General features: G+C 40.8%; 1 protein-coding gene across 1 annotated transcript in view; it reads right to left on the minus strand.

Moving 5' to 3' along the window:
• The window catches only part of USH2A (usherin), a 558,840-nt gene that overhangs the window by 316,124 nt on the left and 219,124 nt on the right, over window positions 1-23,592 (minus strand). Inside the window, exons 23-28 of the mRNA XM_075204257.1 lie at window positions 16,141-16,267; window positions 11,951-12,052; window positions 11,267-11,455; window positions 10,443-10,573; window positions 7,406-7,685; window positions 237-440 (exon numbers count right to left, since the gene is read on the minus strand). Coding sequence (XP_075060358.1) covers window positions 237-440; window positions 7,406-7,685; window positions 10,443-10,573; window positions 11,267-11,455; window positions 11,951-12,052; window positions 16,141-16,267 — 1,033 coding nt within the window. The remainder of the gene's footprint in view (window positions 1-236; window positions 441-7,405; window positions 7,686-10,442; window positions 10,574-11,266; window positions 11,456-11,950; window positions 12,053-16,140; window positions 16,268-23,592) is intronic.

Genomic DNA, 23,592 nt, shown 5'->3' on the forward strand with positions numbered 1-23,592 from the left:
ACTTCTGTCATACATCTCAAGTGATTGGGACCAAACTCTCTAGAGCTACAAACCCCGCCCACTAATCTCACTGTACAAATGTGTACAAAATGTGAATGAAACAATTGAATGAGAAAGCTGGGTATATATTTGTCAGGCATATAAAATGCTGACATCCTATAATCAGGGAGAGACTACAAGGGCTGAATCAGTTGTTAGAGTCACAAAATATGTTGCTTTTGGTGTCAGCTCTGTACCTGTAAATGGTTGCAGATTATGATCATGAACCGTTTGCTCTTTCCCTCTGTAGATTACGATGGAGTCATTCCCTCTGCAGTTAATAGACCTGTCAGTTGAGAGGCAGCCGTCCAGATTGACTCTGACAGCAGAGCTGGACACAGCTGCAACGTCAACAGCAACACCTTGTGCGAAACTGAAATCCTTCATGCAACCACCGAAACCTGGAATAAAGAAAGAGCAATGTTATGTATAATACTCTGTGTAAACACACTGTAACTTGGATGTCATCTTCTGATTTATGTCGTTATTACAAGTCATAGGACACATTGTCGAAAATTGTAGAGTTTGGTCAAGACCCTAACGTTATCGAAGCCTCTACAGAAAACAACGCTCTTGGCAACAGTATGGTTCCTGTACCTACGCAAAGGGTACAGATACCCCCAACACATCTGAACCTGGACTGTAGGGGGAGAAGACATTACATCTGAAATCTGCTCCATGAACCTGGATCATCCACTGCACCACTGTACAAATCCCTATTCTGGCTCCCCATATCCTCTATAGTCCAATTCAAATTACATACCCACACCTACAAGCCCTCAACATCACCCTTCATTCATCTCAAGCCTCATCTTGAAATACTCTCCCTCTTGCCCTCTAAGCTCTACCTCTGACCTGCGTCTTGTCTCGTCTCTGGTAACCACCTCTCACTCCCGCCTACAAGACTTCTCCCGTGCTGCTCCCCTCTGAATTGAATTCCCTACCATGTCCTATTAGACTCTCCCTTGACCTTCAAATCTTTACGTGCTCTCTGAAAACCCACCTTTATACTAAAGTTTACCTTACACACATCTATACTACCCACACTGATATATCGTCACGACTGTCCCAATCTTAACTCTGAGCCACACTCACTCCTCTTGTCTCAGATGTACTCTTTTCCCACTAAATTGTAACCCTTCTGATGAGCAGGGCCCATCCTACCCTACCTTGACCCATCTGTATTTAGTTTGTCTACCTTGTATGTCCCTGTTTTATATATACCCTATTTGCCCACTGAACCACCTTACAAATATACAACAATAATAATATTCTTTACATGTTATACTATCCCTGTATCATTTTGTTGTGGAACATAAAAGTTAATTTAAACAGAGCATCCCTTAGCAAATGCCCCCATGCTATTATATGACAATGTTCTTAATGATTTTAATTTTCCAAATTAATATCAAAGTGCCTTTTTAAGTGTGTACCAATTTGGCAGCACCAACTTCCCATCATAAACTACAGTTTAATTTCTCACAACATGTACATTACTCCCTCTTACTAATTACATTTACTAAAAATGAAATGAAAGTCTCTACTAGTGTGTCTTAAATAGCCATCTCCAGTTTGTAATCATGTTTATGTCCTCTTCACCTCTACAGATAAATCAGGGGACAACAAAATGAAAAAAAAAATCAGGACTAACTAACTACGCTGCCTTAAGCTATTCAATTATTCCTTACAGTTACAATGATGTAAAAAATATTATTGATGCGTCCCACGTAATTACATTTCACAACATTCAGATACAGCTTCTTATATCATCGACGCCTTGTTTTATCTACTGGTCATATACTCATCATTGTAGGAACCATTCATAATTAAGCCTATAAATGTAAATGCCCCAACTTCATATAGATAAAAGCTGATCTTGTGAACTGTGCTGGATGCATTGCTGGAGTTATGGCTACACATTCATTTACATATGTTAGGGGAAAGAAATTAGATGACGAGGATTTGTGGACCGACAGAATTGAGATGTCACACACTGCATATGGTAATAATAGAAATCATTAGAGATGAGCTAGGACACGCCCCCTCCTAACTATAAATCTGTCTGCACCTTTTATAATTACTCCCACTGCAGTGCAACATGGTTTTGCCAAGGTGCAAACTGACTCCTTTTTTTTTTTTTTGCTTTGCTTTGCACCGAATTTTAAATGAGGCCCAACATGTATATGGATGTTGGGACGCCAACGATGCCTACAGGTTTTTCTGAGCTAGTGGCACTAGGCTTATTGCCTAGTGGGCGTGTATGTGCAGACTACAAGAAAAGCTGCCAATCACAGTGGGAAGTAATCTGTCGGTTTTCTTTAGAGATGCTCAGGCTCGGTTCCCCGAGAACCGAGCACACTCGAACTTAGTGGGTCCGAGCGGCACTTTCGCACACCCTTGAGATTGAAAACAAGGCAAAACGTCATTGTTACGTCGTCGGATCTCGTGAGCTTTGGATTCTATAAGTACAACCCTCCACAGCGATCCAGCGCCATTTCACAGAGGGACACAGAAGGGGTAGCACAGTTTTTGGCAGTCTCTAGTGCAGTTGGGCAGCATCATAGGTAGAAAAGAAAGAGGAGGGGTGTTCTTCAAAGCCACCAGTGACATTCAGGAGAGCTCCATTGCTCCATCGCTAATTGTCATTGTGCTGAAATAGAAATACTAGGGCTGGCAGGCTTGGTCTTCTAAATCTGCAGTCATTTTGTACTGTGTTATATAGGTAACATACAAAGAGGAGAGCTCCATTGCTCCATTGCTAATTGTCATTACTGAAATACAAATAATAGGTCTGGCAGGCTTGGTGTAAATCTGCAGCCATTGTTTGAAAGTGTATGAAAATAATATTGTGACCTGTGAGGTGGTCAAAATTGACTGCGATTGACTTGAAATTAGTGTTATTGAGGTTAATAATAATGTAGGGGGGAAAAAAGCCAAAATATGTGATGTTAGCAAATAAAATAGGGATCCAAAACCAAAACACGCAAGGGCGGTTTTGTCAAAACTAAAACCAAAACCAACACACGAAGTTAATCCAGATCCAAAACCAAAACCAGAACACAGGGGTCAGTGAATATCTCTAGTTTTCTTACAATCCTTCAACTGCAGGGTGAAAGGCACTTGCCCTTAGCAGGTTTGGGCTAGTTGCAGAAGGCCAGTCCCACTTTGCAGTCAAAGGGTTATGGGCCAAAAAATAGGTCATGGTACGGGGTACTAGATCCATAGCTTACACTCTAAACCCCAATACTTAAGTTCACAGATCACACAGGTAAGGTAGACAGGAAAGATAAAATAGTACAAAAATATCATACAATACAGTAATAACACTGTGTACAAACACACTTAACAATAGCCAAGTAAGTCACCAACCCCTTTAGCATCCTTACTCACACAGTCCACGACAGCACGCAGTAGGTAGACTCAGAGGGCATGAGTTATTAAGGCAAGTAAGTCAAAAAAGGAGTAAATATTCTCCAGGACAAGCCATGTTACAATGCAAGGGGTGCAAATTAGCTTATTATTTTGTACATAAATTAAATACTGGCAGTTTTTTCATCTTGCACACAAACATTTGATAACTTTATTTTTACGCTAAAATTTAAGGTTGACCTAGGACATGCCCTACCCCAACTATAAATCTGTCTCCATATTTAAAATTTACCCCCTTCCCCTCCAATGCAACCTGGGTTTGCCCAGATGCAAAGTTACTCCTTTTTTATTCTTTGCGATCCTTAATGACTCAGGCCCAGAGCCTTTAGTTCACTTTAGTAGTAAAGAATAACCCACTATCTAATGGCTTGAGATACCGCCTCACACGGGACCTTGATCCCTGCTTGGTCATCTAATGAAGTAACACACACTCAGAAGGTTTGCATACTCCCTTTATATCCCTGCTGTAGCTATCTTTCCCATAGTGGGATATAGAGTGCCATAATGTCTGGCCTGGGACTATGTTCATCTGTCCCCAGATAATATGGCTCACTGAGAGCATACTGAATTTGCCTCCCAACCCACGCAATCTGAAAAGTTAATTTACGTCCCAGTGCTTAGACAATAGAGCCATATTGTCTACGACTCCCACCTGGTTGCATTTTAAGAAACCTCTAGATAGACTTAGGCTAGGCACCCAATGGAGAATTTTCCAACCAACGTCTTATCTACGTCTTTACCTTCGACCGAAATTTCGATCGATTGGACGATTAACACGTACACACTGGTCATGCTTTAGATGATTAGCGAAAGACTGATCATCTGAGCAGTGACTATTCACAGCCATATTGTTGTGAGCAAAGATTTGAATTTTGTACACACTGAAATGACAATTACCAAATGAGTGACGTGCGGACACCGCACCACGTGGGACTGGTAAAGGCATCATAATCCCCCCAAAGGAGTCGAAACTCGAGCAACTATCGGCAGTTGCTCATGGATTGATCAGAAACTTATACACACTACATGATCGTTAGGTGATTGGTCAGAAAATATTAAGCAGTACGACCAACCAAATGAGCCGGCAATCGACACTTTGGATCAACTTTCGACCATTGTGTCACTATACACACTAACCCGACTTCCAAACAAACGGTCGTATCTTGGCTGATGTGCCCGATTATTGGATGAAAACGCTCCAGTGTGTACCCAGCCTTAGGCTTGGTACACACTACACAAAATTTCTCCCAATATCATATCAACGATTTTACCAACAATTAAAAATAAAAAGTCCCAATCAGCAGCCAATTCACGTGTACACACTATACATGTTTTTCACGATTTACCTTCAGATCTGTGCTCTTCATCTATCATAACCATCGGCTAAAAAAAGATGGTGACTGCACACTCCATAGAGATCTATGGACACTGCCGATCCTGAGTACATTCACAGAATCGGAACAACATCGTTCCATCTTTGAACGCGATTTTTTGTTCGGTTTGAAATCAAATTAACAGATATGGGGGTAAATGTATCAAGCTGAGAGTTTTCCGGCAGGTTTGAAAAGTGGAGATGTTGCCTATAGCAACCAATCAGATTCTAGCTATCATTTTGTAGAATGCACTAAATAAATGATAGCTAGAATCTGATTGGCTTTTCAAAAAGCCGGGAAACTCTCAGCTTGATACATTTACCCCCTGATGTGCTTTGGAACGATAATCATTCATTGTTGCAACCTACTAATGCGATATCGGGCTGAACGGTCGTTTATTGTTTGATTGGCTCGATAATCAGTTGAAAATCCTTTAGTGTGTACCCAGCCTTAGACTTGAAGCATTGAATTACACAGTAGATAATTACTTTTTGCAATACACTGCACACAATATTACCTACAATGATTTCTTATCACAGACTGGTCCACATAAAAACTTTCTCATATTTCACCACAAGTATAACATTAATACAGAGTGAACTGTACATTTAACAGGGAACTCCAACATCGCAACATATAAAGTCCACACCAATGAACAATATAACACTTTTTAAGAACTTGGGGTAAGCTTAACCCTCAAGTAATGGGACATTGTCCCCATGGGATCTGGGGAAAATCAAACAGGGCTATAAAAGTACCAGTTCTTTAGTCCATATTTTGTGAGAGATGAGGTACAGAGTAAAGTAGAAACAAACCCCTCATTTCACTTACAAAAAATGTTTATCAAGTACATTTGTTAATCTTTTTGGTTAATTCTGATGTTTTTCTGTTTAAAGATTTGGGGCTAGATTTACTAAACTGCAGGTTTGGAAAAGTGGAGATGTTGCCCATTGCAACCAATCAGATTCTAGTTGTCATTCAGTTAGTGCGGCGGTTCCCAAAGTGTGCGCCGCGGCTCCCAGGGGTGCCGCGGCGCTGTCACTGGGGTGCCGCGGGCCAGCCCTAGAAAAAAGCAAACAGAAACTTACCAATCCGTGCGGCGCTAGGACCCAGCAGCCTCCTCTCTCCCGCAGCTGTCACTGAATATTGACGTCAGTGACAGCTGCGCGAGAGAGGAGGCTGCAGGGTCCTAGCGCCGCGCGGATTGGTAAGTTTCTGTTTGCTTTCTTTTTTTCTATAGCCGGCGCGGGGCAGAGCGGGAGAGAGAGCAGAGGAGGAGCGCAGAGGAGAGGGACACATGGCAGAGGAGAGGGACAGATGGCATGGAGGAGGGCAGATGGCAGAGGAGGAGGGGAGGGCAGATGGCATAGGAGGAGGGCAGATGGCATAGGAGGGGGACAGAGAGCAGAGGAGGGGGACAGAGGGCAGAGGAGGGTGACAGAGGGCAGAGGAGGGGGACAGAGGGCAGAGGAGGGGGGCAGGGCAGATGGCATAGGAGGAGGACAGATGGCAGCGGAGGGGGACAGAGAGCAGAGGAGGGGGACAGATGGCAGAGGAGGGGGACAGATGGCAGAGGAGGGGGACAGATTGCAGAGGAGGAGGGCAGATGGCATAGGAGGGGGACAGAGAGCAGAGGAGGGGGACAGAGGGCAGAGGAGGGTGACAGAGGGCAGAGGAGGGGGACAGAGAGCAGAGGAGGGGGACAGAGGGCAGAGGAGGGGGACAGAGAGCAGCGGAGGGGGACAGAGAGCAGCGGAGGGGGACAGAGAGCAGAGGAGGGGGACAGAGAGCAGAGGAGGGGGACAGAGAGCAGAGGAGGGGGGCAGATGGCAGAGGAGGGTGACAGCGTGAGAGGGCAGAGGAGGGTGACAGCGTGAGAGAGGGCAGAGGAGGGTGACAGCGTGAGAGAGGGCAGAGGAGGGGGACAGCGTGAGAGAGGGCAGAGGAGGGGGACAGCGTGACAGAGGGCAGAGGAGAGGGCAGAGGGGGCAACGTGAGAGAGGACAGTGTGCCTGGATGCAGAGGGGGCAGTGTGCCTGGAGGCAGAGGGGGCAGTGTGCCTGGTTGCAGAGGGGGCAGTGTGCCTGGATGCAGAGGGGGCAGTGTGCCTGGATGCAGAGGGGACAGAGTGTCTGGATGCAGAGGGGCATTTTTGCATACAACTAAATAAGTATTTGTCGTGACCTAAATACTTATTAAAATTTTTTGACCCAACTACTTCTAAAACACGACTGCTCAGTAATTATTTTGGAGGGGTGCCTTGAAAAAATTTGGAGACTAAAGGGTGCCGCGAACTGCAAAAGTTTGGGAACCACTGAGTTAGTGCATTATACAAAATGATAACTAGAATCTGATTGGTTGCTATAGGCAACATCTCCACTTTTTCAAACCCGCAGTTTAGTAAATATACCCCTTGATGTTAGAAATTACATTTTAAGACTATATTGTTCTGATATTTTTTCAGCAGTACCTTCACAAACATTGATAGTCATAATAAGTCATAAGAATGTTCCAAAACATTTTGTTAATCTCTAATCAGAGTTTACCTTGCTCCGTAGTCTCACCTTGTTGCATATGAAGTTCTGGAAACAAGGTTTGTACAGTTTCTGGGATGCCTCCGATGAAGACTGAAGAATTCACATTTATTTCTAGAGGTGCAGCTGCAGATTCAGCTGTTCTTTCTATCAAGTTATTGAGCTGCACAGAAAACGAAGACCCTTCTTTCTTTAACTGTACATTGTTCCATCGCCCATCACAATATGAGAGTCCAGCCCAAAGATTGACCTGTGTCCGTGAGGACTTATTTTTACATTTTAAGGTAAGAATCCCGTTGTTTAATTGAGCCTGTAATGAAAAAAAATATAGACATAAATATCTGAAATCGAATTAGTAAACTGAATATGTAAGTTGCAACAATTCTTAAATTTGAAATTCTGAAACAGAAATACAAATTAAAGGGGATTTATCATTTAGAATCAAAACCAATAACTGTAAGATTGGGGTAAAAAGATTGTATCTTTATCTGTCTTTTCATCACCATGGCATGTATATTATACAGATGACTTTCTAAGTATCTCCCCTTTTCAGGAATCCCTGCTGACTTCCTCTTTTAGGCTATTAGGCATTACAATAACTAAACTTAACTTTTTTCACGAAACAACCTCTATAAGGTATTATGTATGTACAAGTTAACCCGTGCATGATACTCATGCATTCTAGTCAAATCAAGCTACTTAAGGTGTTAAAAAGGTTCTTGTCATGCATTTGGGGCTAGGCCAGGCCTCCTCAGGGGAAGAGCGTTACTTCCCGACGTAAGCGCCCTTTTTTAACATGGTTTTGTCCACATGTCACCACCTCATCATTCTTCTCCATCACCTCATCCTTCATCTTCATCGCCACACCCTTAATCTCCATCATCTTACTGTTCTAAAACCTCTCGATACACAACGTTTCTGCTAAACACCTTATCGCTGTGCTCAATCAGTCTTCCTTGAAGGGCAGTATTCATAACCTGCACTTTCACATCACTGCTTCTCCGTACTCGTGAAAATGCGACATACAATTGTCCATGACCAAACACAGGCTCTGGTAAATAAATACCCACAGGGTCAAGAGTTTGAGCCCTCAACTGTTAAATTTAGCCTTTACTACCCCTCCCACGGAGGGAAGGGGGGATGATGGAAGTTAACTGACTTCACTATTATAATTTTTTTGTCAAATAATGTCAGTATACCAAATTTCAGGTCAATTGGATAAGCCCTTTCTGAGAAAATAGTTTTTTCCACACACACACTAACACACGCCGCTAGGCTTTTATATATTAGATATGTGAAAGATGATCAAGCAGTAAGCAGGCTGCCAATTTGGGTCTCCATTTACAATATTGGTCAACGTTTATTAAGTGGAAATATTTGTATTCAGAGAGAAATTGTTTTTAGCGGTAAAACAAATAAAGAATATTGGCCTTATGGTATAAATACATGAGTTCAGTCACTGGTCTCTCCCATTTAGTGCAACATCTATTAACTAAAAATGCCCACTTATTGCGGACATGACTAAGAGGGCAAAAGTGTTTTTATATACAGTCTAATTCAGATCTGGCTATATATATTGTCAAAGTCGTATAATTGGATGAAAGAAAGTATATTGATTAATATACTTTCTCCCGTGAGATTGCGATCAGTACGCCACGTGTCATGGCGCAATCGCACGAAAAATCACGCACGCATACACTCGCACTTACACATTTATTTATATATATTTCATATTTATAATAGTTCCAATCCACAGTTGTTTATGAGCAGATGTTATTTGGTGTACAGTTATATATTATAAGGTTATATGCACACATTAGTGAGATCTAAGGTTCAGATCATAGGAATGTCTGGTATCATTCTAATCCCCTATTTATTCGCAGACGTCCGGTTCATTTGCCAAAAGGATCGCTCCTTGCGTATGCTAGTTTTGGATAATAGGGAATAAATTATTAGAATGATATTGTCTGTGTAATGCTAATAGACCAATTTAAACTAGTTCTTGGCGGGAACATTAGTATTCATCATCTGGAGAGCTGACCTCCACCCTTGGAAAGCTGACCCCCACCCTTGGAGGGTGTTGTTTGAACTGACCTATGGACTGCATTACACTGGACCTTCCTGAAGCCTGAACCTATGGAAACTTGCCAAGTCACCTGTATTGTATTTACTGTAACACCAAATGTATATATACTGCTCCCTGAAATCAGCTAGTCAGTCACTATGACCACAGTCTTCAGGACTGAAGGACTGTAGCTGGATCCAGCAGAGCACAGCATATGTATCATTTATCGGCTGTCTTGTACTTATTTATTTGAACTGTTATACCCTTGCTTGTGCTTTGGAACCACGCAAATCACATAGACAATGCTTATTGGAAAACAATGAAATTACTTTATATATATATATATATATATATATATATATATATATATATATATTAACATTATTGAATACCACTACTTGACCAAAATTGGAACTATTATCAGAGTAGAAAAAAACAGGAAGATTAAACATATTTTTTTTGGCTCCGAGTACATGTAAACCCACCTACTGTGACATGGTTTATTTCTCATAGCTTATGTTAGGAGACAGATCCCTCTCTAACTGAACAGACATAGAGAGACTGACAAACAGACATACTTGCTCTGCAGAAATACATTATGTGGATTGGTGGATTCATAGACAGAGGCTGAGCCAATGATATCACAGCTAATTTAAACACTTGCATTTACAGCATTTTGACGTGCTTCAGGGTAGGGTCGTATAATGGGTGTTTGTGGTTCAGTGGGGAGGTAATACTTCATGTTTTAACAGAGATCCCATGGAATGCCAGGTTACCACTGAGTAATTCATTTTACCTTTATGACTGCCATTCGAAAACACTAAATTCAAGGGGTAGTGGTCCTTAAAGACAGCAGTTACCTTGTACATTAAAAAAAGCATATGTCCAATCATATCTAGCCTTCTTGACATGTCCTTTAAGAAAAGTAATGATTCAATGATGCAAACTTTTCAAAAGAGATAATGAAATTGCAATATCAGAAGTAATTGTTATTGTACGTACTATGATATAATCTAAGCCATTTGTGTTGTACATAAAAAGCAAAACTCCTGTCAGCTGGTCAGTTTTAAACATGAATGATATGTCAAACTCTGGCCCATCAGGAAGGACAGTAGGAGAGAGTTCCAGGAAACCTGAAATAATACATAAATGAAAACATATAAGAATGTGTAAGTGACACAAATGATAACTTGAGTATACAGTATGTATGAATATATGAAAGAAAAATAAATATATATATATGGATATACATATATAAATATATATAGTGGCAAATATGCCTCTTTGCCACAGTTACCCTATAAGGGAACTGATAAAAAGACAACTAGTCTGCAGCAGCAGGCTGCAGACAGGGTTAAAGGTTCCCTGGGATCTTCTTTTAGCACATACAGACAGGTGTTCCACATGGGTGCGATTGGTTTGCTGTGATTTGTTGTAGCGCTTGGGGTGGAGGATAAAGACACTGTCTGTATGTGTGGGTGGGACCACCAATGCCAGTAAGTGGCCGGCTTGCAGACAGGGTAGTTATGTCTAGCCAGATGTAGGTGGTGGGGATTTTCATGTACTGTTACTGGATATGATAGCTGAACCAGCGTTGGAACTGTTTACCATCCTGACAACTGCTAATAAACAGTTAAATGGTTCAGCATACCTGTGATGGATTCCTGTGAATGCTGTACCTCCTCACAAGAGATATATATATATATATATATATATATATATATATATATATATAACTAATACACAAACATGTGCATGTTATTATATCATACAGTATACAGCAATGTAGTGTACAATATACAATTACAGTATATCACTGACATTACCAAAGTTCATGAAATGTGCTCCTCCTTCTACAGACTCAGGACACCCTTCCCATTTCTCATACACATTGCTTCTTTCTTCGGCCTTATCCCAGTCTAGCAGCCACCATTCTTCATCACTACTGTCACTGTTAAGTATGGATATGTCACCCAGGCAGCCAACAAAATTTGTATGGATTTTTTGTGTGTCATCTGAGCAAGTAAAAACAAAAATCAAGGTTTTCCACGAAATTCACAAACGGTAAAGTAATGCAGGCTGATGTGACACTTAGGACTTTATAATTGATGATGGCTTAGTTTTAATGCATAGAAAGTTAACAAAACTGATATTAAGTTTATACCTATATTGATACATTGCAAAATCTACAATAGATTGATAGATAGAGAGAAAGAGAGAGAGAGAGAGAGAGAGAGAGAGAGAGAGAGAGAGAGAGAGAGAGAGAGAGAGAGAGATAGAGAGAAAGAGATTAGATAGACAGATAGATAGATAGATAGATAGATAGATAGATAGATAGATAGATAGATAGATAGAATGGTAGAATGAGAGAGAGAGAATGAGAGAGAGATTATATAGATGGATAGAGAGAGAGAGAGGGGGGGGGAGGGAGAGAACAAGAGATAGATAGATAGATAGATAGATAGATAGATGTAATATAGATATTTTGCATGTATTGTACTAACAATTACCAGTGTATTTTCTTTTGATAAAGGAATGTTTTGGAAGTCCTCCAGCAAACAGAGCAGTATTTTCACCAATAACTGTACGAACACCTGTGGTTGAAGCAGATCCTGTATACAGACATTAAACAGGTTAATGTGTGCATTCATTTGTTGGCTGGAAAACGCTGCATGTGATTGGACACGAGGGAGGGAAGGAACGCTGGCTCAGTTATCCAACCACTTAAATTGCTCTGACCTCTCCCCCACATCAGTGTAACTTACACACTATTTTTTTTTTTTTTCTGAATGATCCATATATTTATCACAATGTATTTTTACTTTGCAATTAATAAGCTGATATTTAAGTGGAGTACTTTAAAAAAAGCAACAAATACAAGGGAATTAGTGACAATTTTATACATATGTATCTAACAGGCATCTTATTTATGTCATTCTTTTTTTTTTTTTTTTTAAACATTTTTTATTAGAAGGTTTTTCAAGTAGTAACAGCATACAGGTTAGGTTACAAATCAAACAGTTAGAATAAAAAAATATTAATAACCTTGTTATGATGCAAAACAACAGAGTTAAGGATAGAGGAGAAGTGAAACACAAGAGGGAGAGGAGGGGGGGATAAAGGAGGGAGACTTAGAAAGAAAGGAGAGGAGAAGACCAGGGGGTAAATGTATCAAGCTGAGAGTTTGCCAGCGGGTTTGAAAAGTGGAGATGTTGCCTATAGCAACCAATCAGATTCTAGCTATTATTTTGTAGAATGCACTAAATAAATGAGAGCTAGAATCTGATTGGTTTTTCAAACATGCTGGAAAACTCTCAGCTTGATACATTTACCCCCAGGTGTAAGGAGAAAGGGTGGGAAAAGAAAGATTAGCAAGGGACAAGGAGGCGTAGGAAGATAGCCCGACCTGGCACCATGGTGATTGTTAGGTATGTGATTTGAAGCTAAATCCATAGCGTTAGTTTCTATTTTAAGAAGTTCTTGGTTGGTCTACTCCGTAAGTATCAAGCCAGGGTTGCCAGATATTTCGGAATTTGTTGGACCAATCATTAATTATGCTCGTAATGTGCTCACAACCTTAAGTCTGCCAGATTCTATTAATCACTTCAGGCAACATAGGGGGTTCATGTTGTTTCCAGCTTGCTGCTACCGCGCATTTGGCAGCATTAAGCATATGGCTCACAAGTGCTATTGTGTGTTTGTCCGGTACAGGTCTGCGTAGGAGAGAATAGGAAGGACAGGGGGGATATTTGTAGCAAATTGACTAAGAATTAGATTATGAACTTTTTGCCAGAATCTGACCACCTTGGGGCATGACCACCATATATGATAGAACGAGCCCTCATTTCCACATGATCTCCAGCAAGGACTGGAAGAATCAGGGTATATGGCTTTTAGGGTGGGTACCATCTGTAAAGTAGTTTATATGTATTCTCTTTGGTCCGTACACAGATGATGCGATTTGTGTCCTGATCTTGGACCACTCATCCATTTCCAACACCAAGATCTTCCTACCACTTTAGTTCGTAGTTTGACAGGTTGACAATATGCCAAAATAAAACTATAAAATGTAGAGATTAAGCCAGTAGGGAGGTATTTACTATTACAAAAAGATTCTTAAGAAGTGAGATGGTAAAAAGTTTTAAATGCTGGTATTGAATGATATAAACGTCTCAGTTGGAGATACTGATAGAAGCGCTTATGAGGAATATCATATAGCCGTTATAGGCCTGCAAATTCAGGGAAAATTCGCATAGTACCTATGTCTGTTAGGAACCAAAGCCCACGACCGAACCAGTGCTAGAAAAAAGATTGCTGTTGCCCAGGGAAGAAGGCTGAGTTATTCCATAGTGGGAACATGATTTTGGGATTTGCTACCAAGTGGAATGCCCGGGTACTATAATCCAATGTCTGGAGTGAGAAGCGAGTAGTGGGTGGGAGCAGGGAGAGTGGTGGACGGTGCTTGATCGATATCCATAAGAGGGTGCAGGATGACAGCAGTTGCATAAGATTAGCTTCTATGTCAACCCATAACCTCGTGTCAGATGGGGAGTGAAATAGGACTAGTTGGGTCAGACGTGTAGCAATGTGATATTTAGAGATATTTGGAAGACTCAGCCCTCCCTCTGAGGTTTGGGGATGAAGGGAACGGGCTTGTACTCAGGGTCGTTTGCCTGCCCAGACAAAACAGGCAATTTGTTTCTGAAGGGTCATAAGTGCGAGTGACGGCACTCGGATAGGAAGTATCTGAAACAAATAATGAATCTGTGGCAGTAAATCCATTTTTACCTCTGTTATGTGGCCCAGCCAAGAGATGAATGAGCTACCCCATGTCTCTAGGTCTCGTTTAAGAAAGTTGAACAGTCGGGGAAAGTCAGCAGCATATAATTGACTATATTGATCTGTCAAGTAGATTCCCAGGTACTTGAGCTTTTCTAGCTGCCATCTGAAATTTGATTGATGTTTCTGAGAGTCCAGGAGGCGGGAAGGTAAGTTAAGAGGGAGGATTTTGGATTGGACCATATTGATTTTAAAATTAGATATAGCACAGTATTCACTAAGTTCACTCTGTAGGGAGGGGAGGGAAGTGAGGGGGTTGGTCTTTGTAAGTAGGATATCGTCTGCATACATAGATATCTTATAGTCAGTCCTGCCCGCCTGGATCCCCGCGATCGTCGGGTTACTGCCAGTGGCTCCATCGTTAGAACGAACAGCAAAGGGGAGAGTGGGCAGCCTTGTCGAGTGCTGTTCGGAATTTGAAATGGAGACGAAATGGCGCCGTTAGCCCACACAGTGGCCGAGAGGTTGTAATATAAGGAAGCTAGCCCATATAAAAATTGACCTTTAAATCCCATCGCTTTAAGGGTAGCTCTCATAAAAGGGCCAGGAGACCCTGCCCAAAGCATTTTCCGCATCAAGAGACACAACCAGATAGATAGATTGCTCGTCTTGTGTTATCTGCTCCATGGTGAGTGGGGATGAAGCCCACCTCTGGCTTTGGAAACCAGAGCGTTCTAAAATAAGTTTGATGTTAATGCCAACCAGCGCATGCGTATGCATACCAAATTTTGTCTTGTAATACTTTGCAAATAAAACCTTTGTGCTTTGAAATGGCAGCGATTGCATAGGACAATATTAATTGCAAGTGATACATATGAACGCCTCAATGTTGGCAAAATTGTACAGAAATGTTGCTCGTACAGGAGTCATGCAATCCATTTCGATTGTAAATATAAGATTACATTTCATAGATTAGGAAAGGATAATTTGGAACATTTTCATCTCAATTAGATCACATTGAAATATATATGCTGCATTTGCAGGATTCTATACTGTACAGATGTAATGATTATACTAAAGTAGGGGGGAAAAAAATCAATGTGCAACAAATATAAAACCTTACAACAGTCATTTTAAAAAAAAATTATACAAAAAGCAATATTTCTCCCCAAAGATTGAGTCTTGGTTCTATTAGTTCTGTTCTCTAAATCTGCAGTGCAGCGGGCAGAAAAATGCTGCATGCTGATTTTTCATTCCACAATTGTAAACTGTGCCAAATAAAACACTCTTTAAAACCTTAGGTTTGTTTCATGAATGAAAAATACTGTTTAAATTTCTTCCCCCCCCCCCTCCCCTCTCCCCACACATACACCTTATTTTCATGCTGACTTTATATAGACTTCGGACCTATTAATAAGGTCTTCATGGGGGGGAGAAACAGTGTGGAATATGGATGACATCCATGGGGTAATGTGTTTACCCTTAGATTGTACGCTCCTTCGAGCAGGGCCTCCTCTCCTCCTGTTCTCCACCACCTTAACTCTGCTCTCCGGCTCCTTGTCTCTTCCGTGAGGTCCTTCTACCCCTCTCTCTACCCCCGGGGGCTCTCACCTTTCATCTAGCTGTACTTTGAGCTTCCGAGTTACTGTGCTTTTTGTTAACTGTTCCGTGCTGTCTCACCCTGTACCGTGTTTCTGTCTGTCCGTGTACGGCGCTACGGATACCTAGTGGCGCCCTATAAATAAATACAACTACTAATAATAATAATAATAATACCGCCACAGCAATCTTGCTTTACATGGGACAGTGCAGATTTTTCAGAAACAGGGGCATGACTTTGGCTTCTATAGGTTACAACAACTTTTTCCTGTGCACCAATTTTCAGAAATGTCCTGAATATATCTAAAAGCGATCATTTTACCTGAATATTTTCCATCCACAGTTATATTTCCTATGGCTTGGTTTCTTGTAATGACGATCTGATGCCAATTGTTGTCATTGTAATGTTTACCGCCGTCATTTGTGGGAGTTACAGCAGCTGCGGAATCCTTATAAAGAAATGACAATTCCATTTAAAGGCACCTTAATGTAATATATATAATATATATACAAACATGCAATAAATATATATAAATACTCAAGTAAATTATATCCTTACACTGACCCTGATAGAATGATTCACTAGTAGCCTGTTCTCCTTTGATATAAACATAGTTCAGTAAATAAATGGACATCATTATGTACACATTAAGCTAAGTAGAAACACATCTCATTTCATGTATATTATTATTTAGCTGTGTGATTGGCTCTAATACAGTTTACAGGATCAAAATTAGTGTATAATAATTTCAAATAGAGCATTAATCTGCTCTGTAACTGGCTGAAGTGTTCGACACAATGGGGCTGGTGTTGCATTGGAGTCAAAATGGGAGCACGGAACGCGAGCATGTTTCTGCGCATATTGCGTAGTCGTATTCATCTATGTGCCTGGTTTACAATAAGTCATCATCATCATCAGCCTGTATTTGAACCTGTCCTAAAGCAGGTGTCAAACCCGTACCTCCTAACACGCCATTAATGCACTCCCCCTGCGTTTGCGCACCCCTTCCCACCCCTGTATCAGACCGAAGTACCAGAATCACCCATTTTCTAGGCACGCGTAGAGCGATTTTGCACAAGATATGCGATGCTATGATATGCTGGCGTGAGTTTCACTCAACTTCATCCCCAATGTCAGTAAATTCTGTGCCTTGAGAGACTATAATACGGGCATTTTTGAGTCGTAGTCCCAGGCCCAATGCATTAAACGGCCACTAAACTAAAAATACATGTTCCCTTATATCCAAAAAAGATACTAATAACATTCACAAATGTTATAAACTGCCCACTACTCAACAGGAAAAAAAATCAACACGATCCTCATCATCATCATTTATTTATTTAGAGCCACTAATTCCGCAGCGCTGTACAGAGAACTTACTCACATCAGTCCCTGCCCCATTGGGGCTTACAGTCTTAGTTCCCTAATATACACACACTAGGGTCAATTTGTTAGCAGCCAATTAACCTACCAGTATGTTTTTGGAGTTTGGGAGGAAACCGGAGCACCCGGAGGAAACCCACGCAAACACAGGGAGAACATACAAACTCCTGACAGATTAGGCCATGGTTGGGATGTTGAACTCATGACCCCAGTGCTGTGAGGCAGAAGTGCTAACCACTAAGCCACCATGCTCACAATATTCTGCCAACAACTTACACCAAAGGGAAGAATTGAGGAAATATTGTAGATGTGGTTGTACTTCATACCATTTTGCGTGAGAATAAAGTGGGATTTTGAAGAAAATGTTGAAGCCAGGACGGAGGTTTTGATTCACAATCTTATGTCCAGTCTAAATAAAGTTAGTCTAATTTAAATCAGTTTGGGAAACCATGAAGAAAATGATACTGTAATTAAGGACACTATTATGCAGTCCGGTGAGGAGCCTTACTCACATAACTCAAGTAGTAAAACTTTAAACTCACAAGATAACTTTACGAGTCGGTAGCTCTGAAATTGAAACCGAACATATTCAGGCTAAATTGCATCTTTTCCAAAACACTTTTCCATCTCTTCACCCTTTATAAACATTTAATATTTCACAAACATGCATTTCATTATTGTAGTTTAATAATTAAAACCAGAACTGGTGTCATGCCCAATTAATGTGCCCTGGTATTATGCCCATTAGTTTCTCCATTAGTGAATTCAACAATACTAATGGGATTACGAGCATGAGATGCTAATTGGGCGTGACATAAGAAACTGGCTTACTTCTTGGCATACCCTCGCTAATGATGAAATTAATGAGCATTTTATTAAATGCTGTCTCATCAAAGTGTCCTTAGTTAGCGTTACAATTGTTACAAATGATGCAGCATTCTAAATACTGTATTAAATACATGAAAAAGATTTCTCACTCCCCATTTGATGGCCAAGCCTACGATTCACTTGTCAAGACATCAAGCGTTATCTTATGGGCATTGCTCATGCTCAATCGGTTATCAGTCACTTGTGATGAATACGGGGGGCCTGATTCGTTAAGGATATAAATGCCGGTTTTGTGTGTATAATCCGCAAATCTGATTGGTGCATGCCTGGAACCGGAGCAGACACAACTAAATGCAGCAACGTTCAGTTCATCTTTGTACGCAAAGGACAGTTACTACAACTTACAATTTCAGGGAGGAAACGGGGCAGGGAAGAGGTGTTCGTTCACAGTCAATGTACAGTAAGGGCGTGCCAAACTCGAGCACACACAGCTTCGTACAGTGCAAGCTTTGGCCATCTCAAAGGTCCCTGATTTTCTGCTGTATCTCTTGCTCCAGCTTTAGGGCTAGTCTAAGTCCTGATTACTAGTGACGACAGTCGTGTACAGTGTCGGACTGGGGCATGAAGGGCCCACCGGGGGAATGTAGTGATAGGGGCCCACTATATTGGGGTGTGGCCAACTGTAAGAGTGGGTGTGGCCAGTCAAGGGGGTGTGGTCAGCCCATGGAGGGCAACTTACAACGTAAAGAACAAGGACACCTGGTAAATATATATATATATATATATATATATATATATATTCATAATAAGGTGCCATTTAGATGGGGTCTGCAGTATGCGTATTGATTCCATCCGTATTGATTCCAAAAATGACAGGCTGGCTGGCTTGGGAGGGCACTCACATACCTGTGTGGAAAGCTCCGGCATCCTGCTCCTCTGGGCGGCCGTGATACCAGGAAGACGGCACACTCCTCCTCCCCTGCTGAAGTGAAAAACACACTAACGCGCAGATGCAGAGAGCCCAGACACGGCTCTCTACACCTGCGCAGTAGTGAGTTTGTGACGGAAATGGCCCCGCTGCCCAGAGCTGGATTAAGGCTTTGGGAGGGGGCCCCTAAAATCTAAAATTAAGAGCGTCTTCATTGGGTATAAGGCTGTACTACTGAAGAGATCATCTGATGATATCTGACCTCTGGTAAGCTCCGCCCCAATAGCGGAGGGGGCGGGGCTTAATCGTGCATGGGCCTACCGGTGTATAGCCCGGCTGGCTGGCAGGCCAGTCCAAGGCTGGTCGTGTATGTATTCTAAAATGTGTTTGCAATCAGGAACAACTGTAAAAATATATTTTATGTTCAGTAGATATTAAGAGCATCCTAATAAATGTATTTCATGGGAAGAAAAAATATATGAAAAAACCACTTTTGTTTTTTAACTGTTTTATTATTAATGCCTATATTATTTGAATTTTTTTCATGTGCATTCTTATGCAAATTTATATTCCACATAGGTATTGTACATAACCTGCAGTGTCTTGTGCAGTAGAGCTGAGCAGACCTACATCTGAATTCATTAGCGCACGTATCTTCAGATCCATTCCTTGTTAAATTCGGGCGTGGTATACCCGAATTCCGTGCAATTTAAAACAAGTGCAGGTTGCACTCAGTGGGCTTGAATCATTAAAGAAAGCAAAGCAAAAAAATAAGTAAGTTTTCTCCTGGACAAAACCATGTTACAGTGCAAGGGGTGCAAATTAGTTTATAATTTTGCACATAAGATAAATACTGGCTGTTTTTTCATGTAGCACACAAATAGTTGATACCTTTAATTGTACACTGAAATGTAAAGTTGATCTAGGACCTGCTCTACCCCAACTATAAATCTGTTGCCATATTTTAATTTACCTCCCCCTCCAATGCAACATGGTTTTGCCCAGGTGAATCAGGCCCGGGATGTGTAGAATTTACTTTGGGAATGAAATGTCCCATCATGTAAAGATAGGTCTATAAAATATTGTGCCGACAACGTTGGCATCAAAGGAGGTTATTTATGATGGGGAAAAAAGCCGAGGGGGAGCACAAAATCAGCTTAAGTCTTCCCATGCTCTTCAATTTCCACAAATGTACCTAGATTCCACCATAAGAATAGGCTTGTGTTGCAAAATGGTGGTGTTGGCGGAGGAGCGTTGCTTGCAAAGTACAAAGTAGGCACATCTGTGTAATAGTATATATTCTTGAAATGGGCACCCTGATAGACTTCAGGGCTGGCATGGGTGGTCATCTAACTTTCAAAAGGGCCGCACATCACCATTGCTCTCAATAATAAGTTTAAAAAAAAATTAATCAAAGAAAGAGTCACCTATCTGTGAAAAAATATCTTTTATATGCGTTTTAAACAAGTGTTACAAGCTGTAACAAACAAATTTGATAAGCAGGAAGGAGCTGGGGGCCACAGGTAAAGGCATTGAGGCCCGCATGCAGCTCTAGGGCCATTTGCTGCTGATCACTGATCTATCCAATTGGTGACAACAAAGAGCTTCACATCCACATGTGGTCAGATGTCTTCTGATAATCTCACAATGAGCATTAGGTTTTGAACACAATATTTCCGCCTCCTTTGCACGCCACAAACAATCGAAGCAAGACAAAACAGGTTATGACAATCAGTACAGGGCGGTAGACACGTAAAAGAATAGCATATACTATGATGTCATTCTTAGTAAAAGACCAGAGGGTAAATATATCAAGCTGAGAGTTTCCGGCGGGTTTGAAAATCAGATTCTAGCTATCATTTATTTAGTACATTCTGCAAAATGATAGCTAGAATCTGATTGGTTGCTATAGGCAACATCTCCACTTTTCAAACCCGCCGGAAAACTCTCAGCTTGATACATTTACCCCCTGGGGTCCAACATGCAGTGAAACAGTTACTAAGTAGAAGTTTAGCACCAGTTTGTACCATTCAACTAAACTGAACCAAGTGCAGCCAAATGATATTGAAACATTGTTTGATTATTAGACGATCTGTTATTCAGAAGCATATTCAGCATTTCCGTTCTTAAAAGAGAACTAATGAATGTAAAATACACAAATATCTATCTATATACATATGTGGGTAATATAATAATAATAATATGGAAAAATAATAAGTTCCGAATGAGATGCACTGTTACTTTGTAGAGACGTGTACATGGATTTGTGCTGGGCTAACCCGTGATGTGCACCAATGGAAAACCAAAGTGCTTCGCAGCGCACATTGTGTGCACTTTGCAAATGAGCTCCAGAGCGAGGAAAAAGCTTTTTTGAGCTCCCAGTCCCTATAGTGGCACTGACCATGATCAGCTTAAGACTTGCTTGCACTATGGAAAGGGAGAAACCACTCATGGTCTTCTTGCTATAGTGTAAACTAGTCCAAGATGTGTATCTCTGGGGCTTGTTACCCGTTTAAAAAAAAAAAAGAGTTATTATCTACATTAAGAAATACCCCTTCCACACCTTCACCCCTTCATCTCAAAATTCTCGCGCAGCAAAATGAAGCCTTATTACCGCAAGTGAAAGCACTTCGTATTTTAAAGAATTTGAGAAATGTGTACAAATTTGTAGAAATAGTTGCACAATGAGTTTAAAAACTAATGAAGAGCTGTAGAAAATGATAACCATCTCCTATAATGAAGATGTTATAGGAAACATGACGGGAGTACTATGTTTCAGTTTTCATACGGTTACAACTTTTTCATGTGCACTATACTTTTATGTTCATACATGTCTGTTCACCCTTCAATTTTTTCTTTGGTCACAAAATATCAAACAGATTCCAGATTTTGTACATTCCAAAAGAACCTGTATACAATGAGGTGACCTTGATGCCGGGATGCAGGCTTAAATGTTTTGATCAAAGTATGAACCAATACTTAATTTTGCTAGATACGCACAGATATGCAGTGTTAAGGATAAGCACTGACAACAACTGTCTTTTTGTATACATATATGGACATTTATATTGCCATGCAGCTGATTGCCATGCAGCTCCTCTTGTGCCTGGTCTGTTTACCCTCCCTTAGGATGTAAGCTCGTATGAGCAGGGCCCCCTCCCCTCCTGTCTCCATACCTGTTCTTCCGCTCCATCTTTACTGCATATGACTGGCCGGAGTTTCTGAAGTATTGGTGCTTTTTGTTCATTGTTCTGTATGGTTTCACCCTGTATAGTCTACTGTTAGTACTGTGTGCGGCGCTGCGGATACCTTGTGGCGCCTAACAAATAAATAATGATGATAGTAATAATAATAATAATAATAATACCATATATAATACGGATATACGGAGCACAGGCTTATTCCTTCTCCACATGTTAAAAGAAGGCAGAAAGGAACATTGTGTATTTATTTGTCAGCTTTTAACCCATGGGCCATAATGTTCTGGAAATGTGAGATAAGTGGCAGATACATTGATGAGCACCGCTATAATCCCGATAACAGGGAAGTGGTCACACTGGCTGTGGGCTACGGAGTGGCTTTGTTTAGATGTAAAATAATCGATCAGAGTATTAATAGTTAACCAGTTAAGAGATAGTAGCACTTCTACAACGATAAAGAAAAAGAATTTAAGAAAAAAGAATCCACTTCTATTGATTAGCAAATAAAATAATTAATCTAGGGAATGTATCTAAGTATCTCTTGTATCTAAGGAGTGTTTGGAAAAGAAAACGGAGTATATATTGGATGTTATCCAGAGACACATATTAACTGAACACAGCGTAAAACCTTGAAATAGAATACAATAGAATCCCAGGGCCATCTTAACAACAGTATGGGCCCCCGGGCACAGCAGTACACTGGGGCCCCTATATATAAATATATACGTAAAAAAAAAAAAAAAGGATTTATATATATATATATATATATATATATATATATATATATATATATATATCCAACTTAAACGATCCATACAATTTCAACTATAAAAGTAAAGTCATTTTTTTTTTTTTCTAAATCCCCCTCTTTACTTACCTTTAAATCGCGACAAGTTGAATCCTCTTCGCTGCGCTCCTCCATGCTGTGCTCGCAGTGAATGTCTGGCGTGATGACGTAATCACTGCGAGCGCATCACGGAAGAGAGGACCAGGGAGTGAGCCGGATCGTCACCTGACCTGAAGGTGACCGCAAAAGGTAAGTTTTTTTTTTCTTCTTTACAGGATTTTTTTACAGCAGCAGACCTGCCAGGGCCCCCTTTCCCCCTGAGCCCCCGGGCACCTGCCCATCGTGCCCAATGGGAAAGACGGCCCTGTCCATTCCCGTGTAACATCTGAAGAAGGTCCTGTTAGGGATCATGAAAGTATTCAGCCTCCAACACAATTTTGTTGCTGTCATGAATTTGGGATGAAATTTTGGCACTGATCCCCAAAGTATTGAGTCAATATCAAAGGTAATACTTCAAATCCTGTGCCCAAATTACTAAAAATGAAAAACAAAAATGATTGAATGTTAACAAAATTATTCATACCCCTTGTTCTTTCGATATATAACATCAAAGTCACAAAGTGGCTCAAGTAGAATTGGATGCAATT

The sequence above is a fragment of the Mixophyes fleayi genome, chromosome 3, assembly GCF_038048845.1.
Source record: "Mixophyes fleayi isolate aMixFle1 chromosome 3, aMixFle1.hap1, whole genome shotgun sequence".
Lineage (NCBI taxonomy): Eukaryota > Metazoa > Chordata > Amphibia > Anura > Limnodynastidae > Mixophyes > Mixophyes fleayi.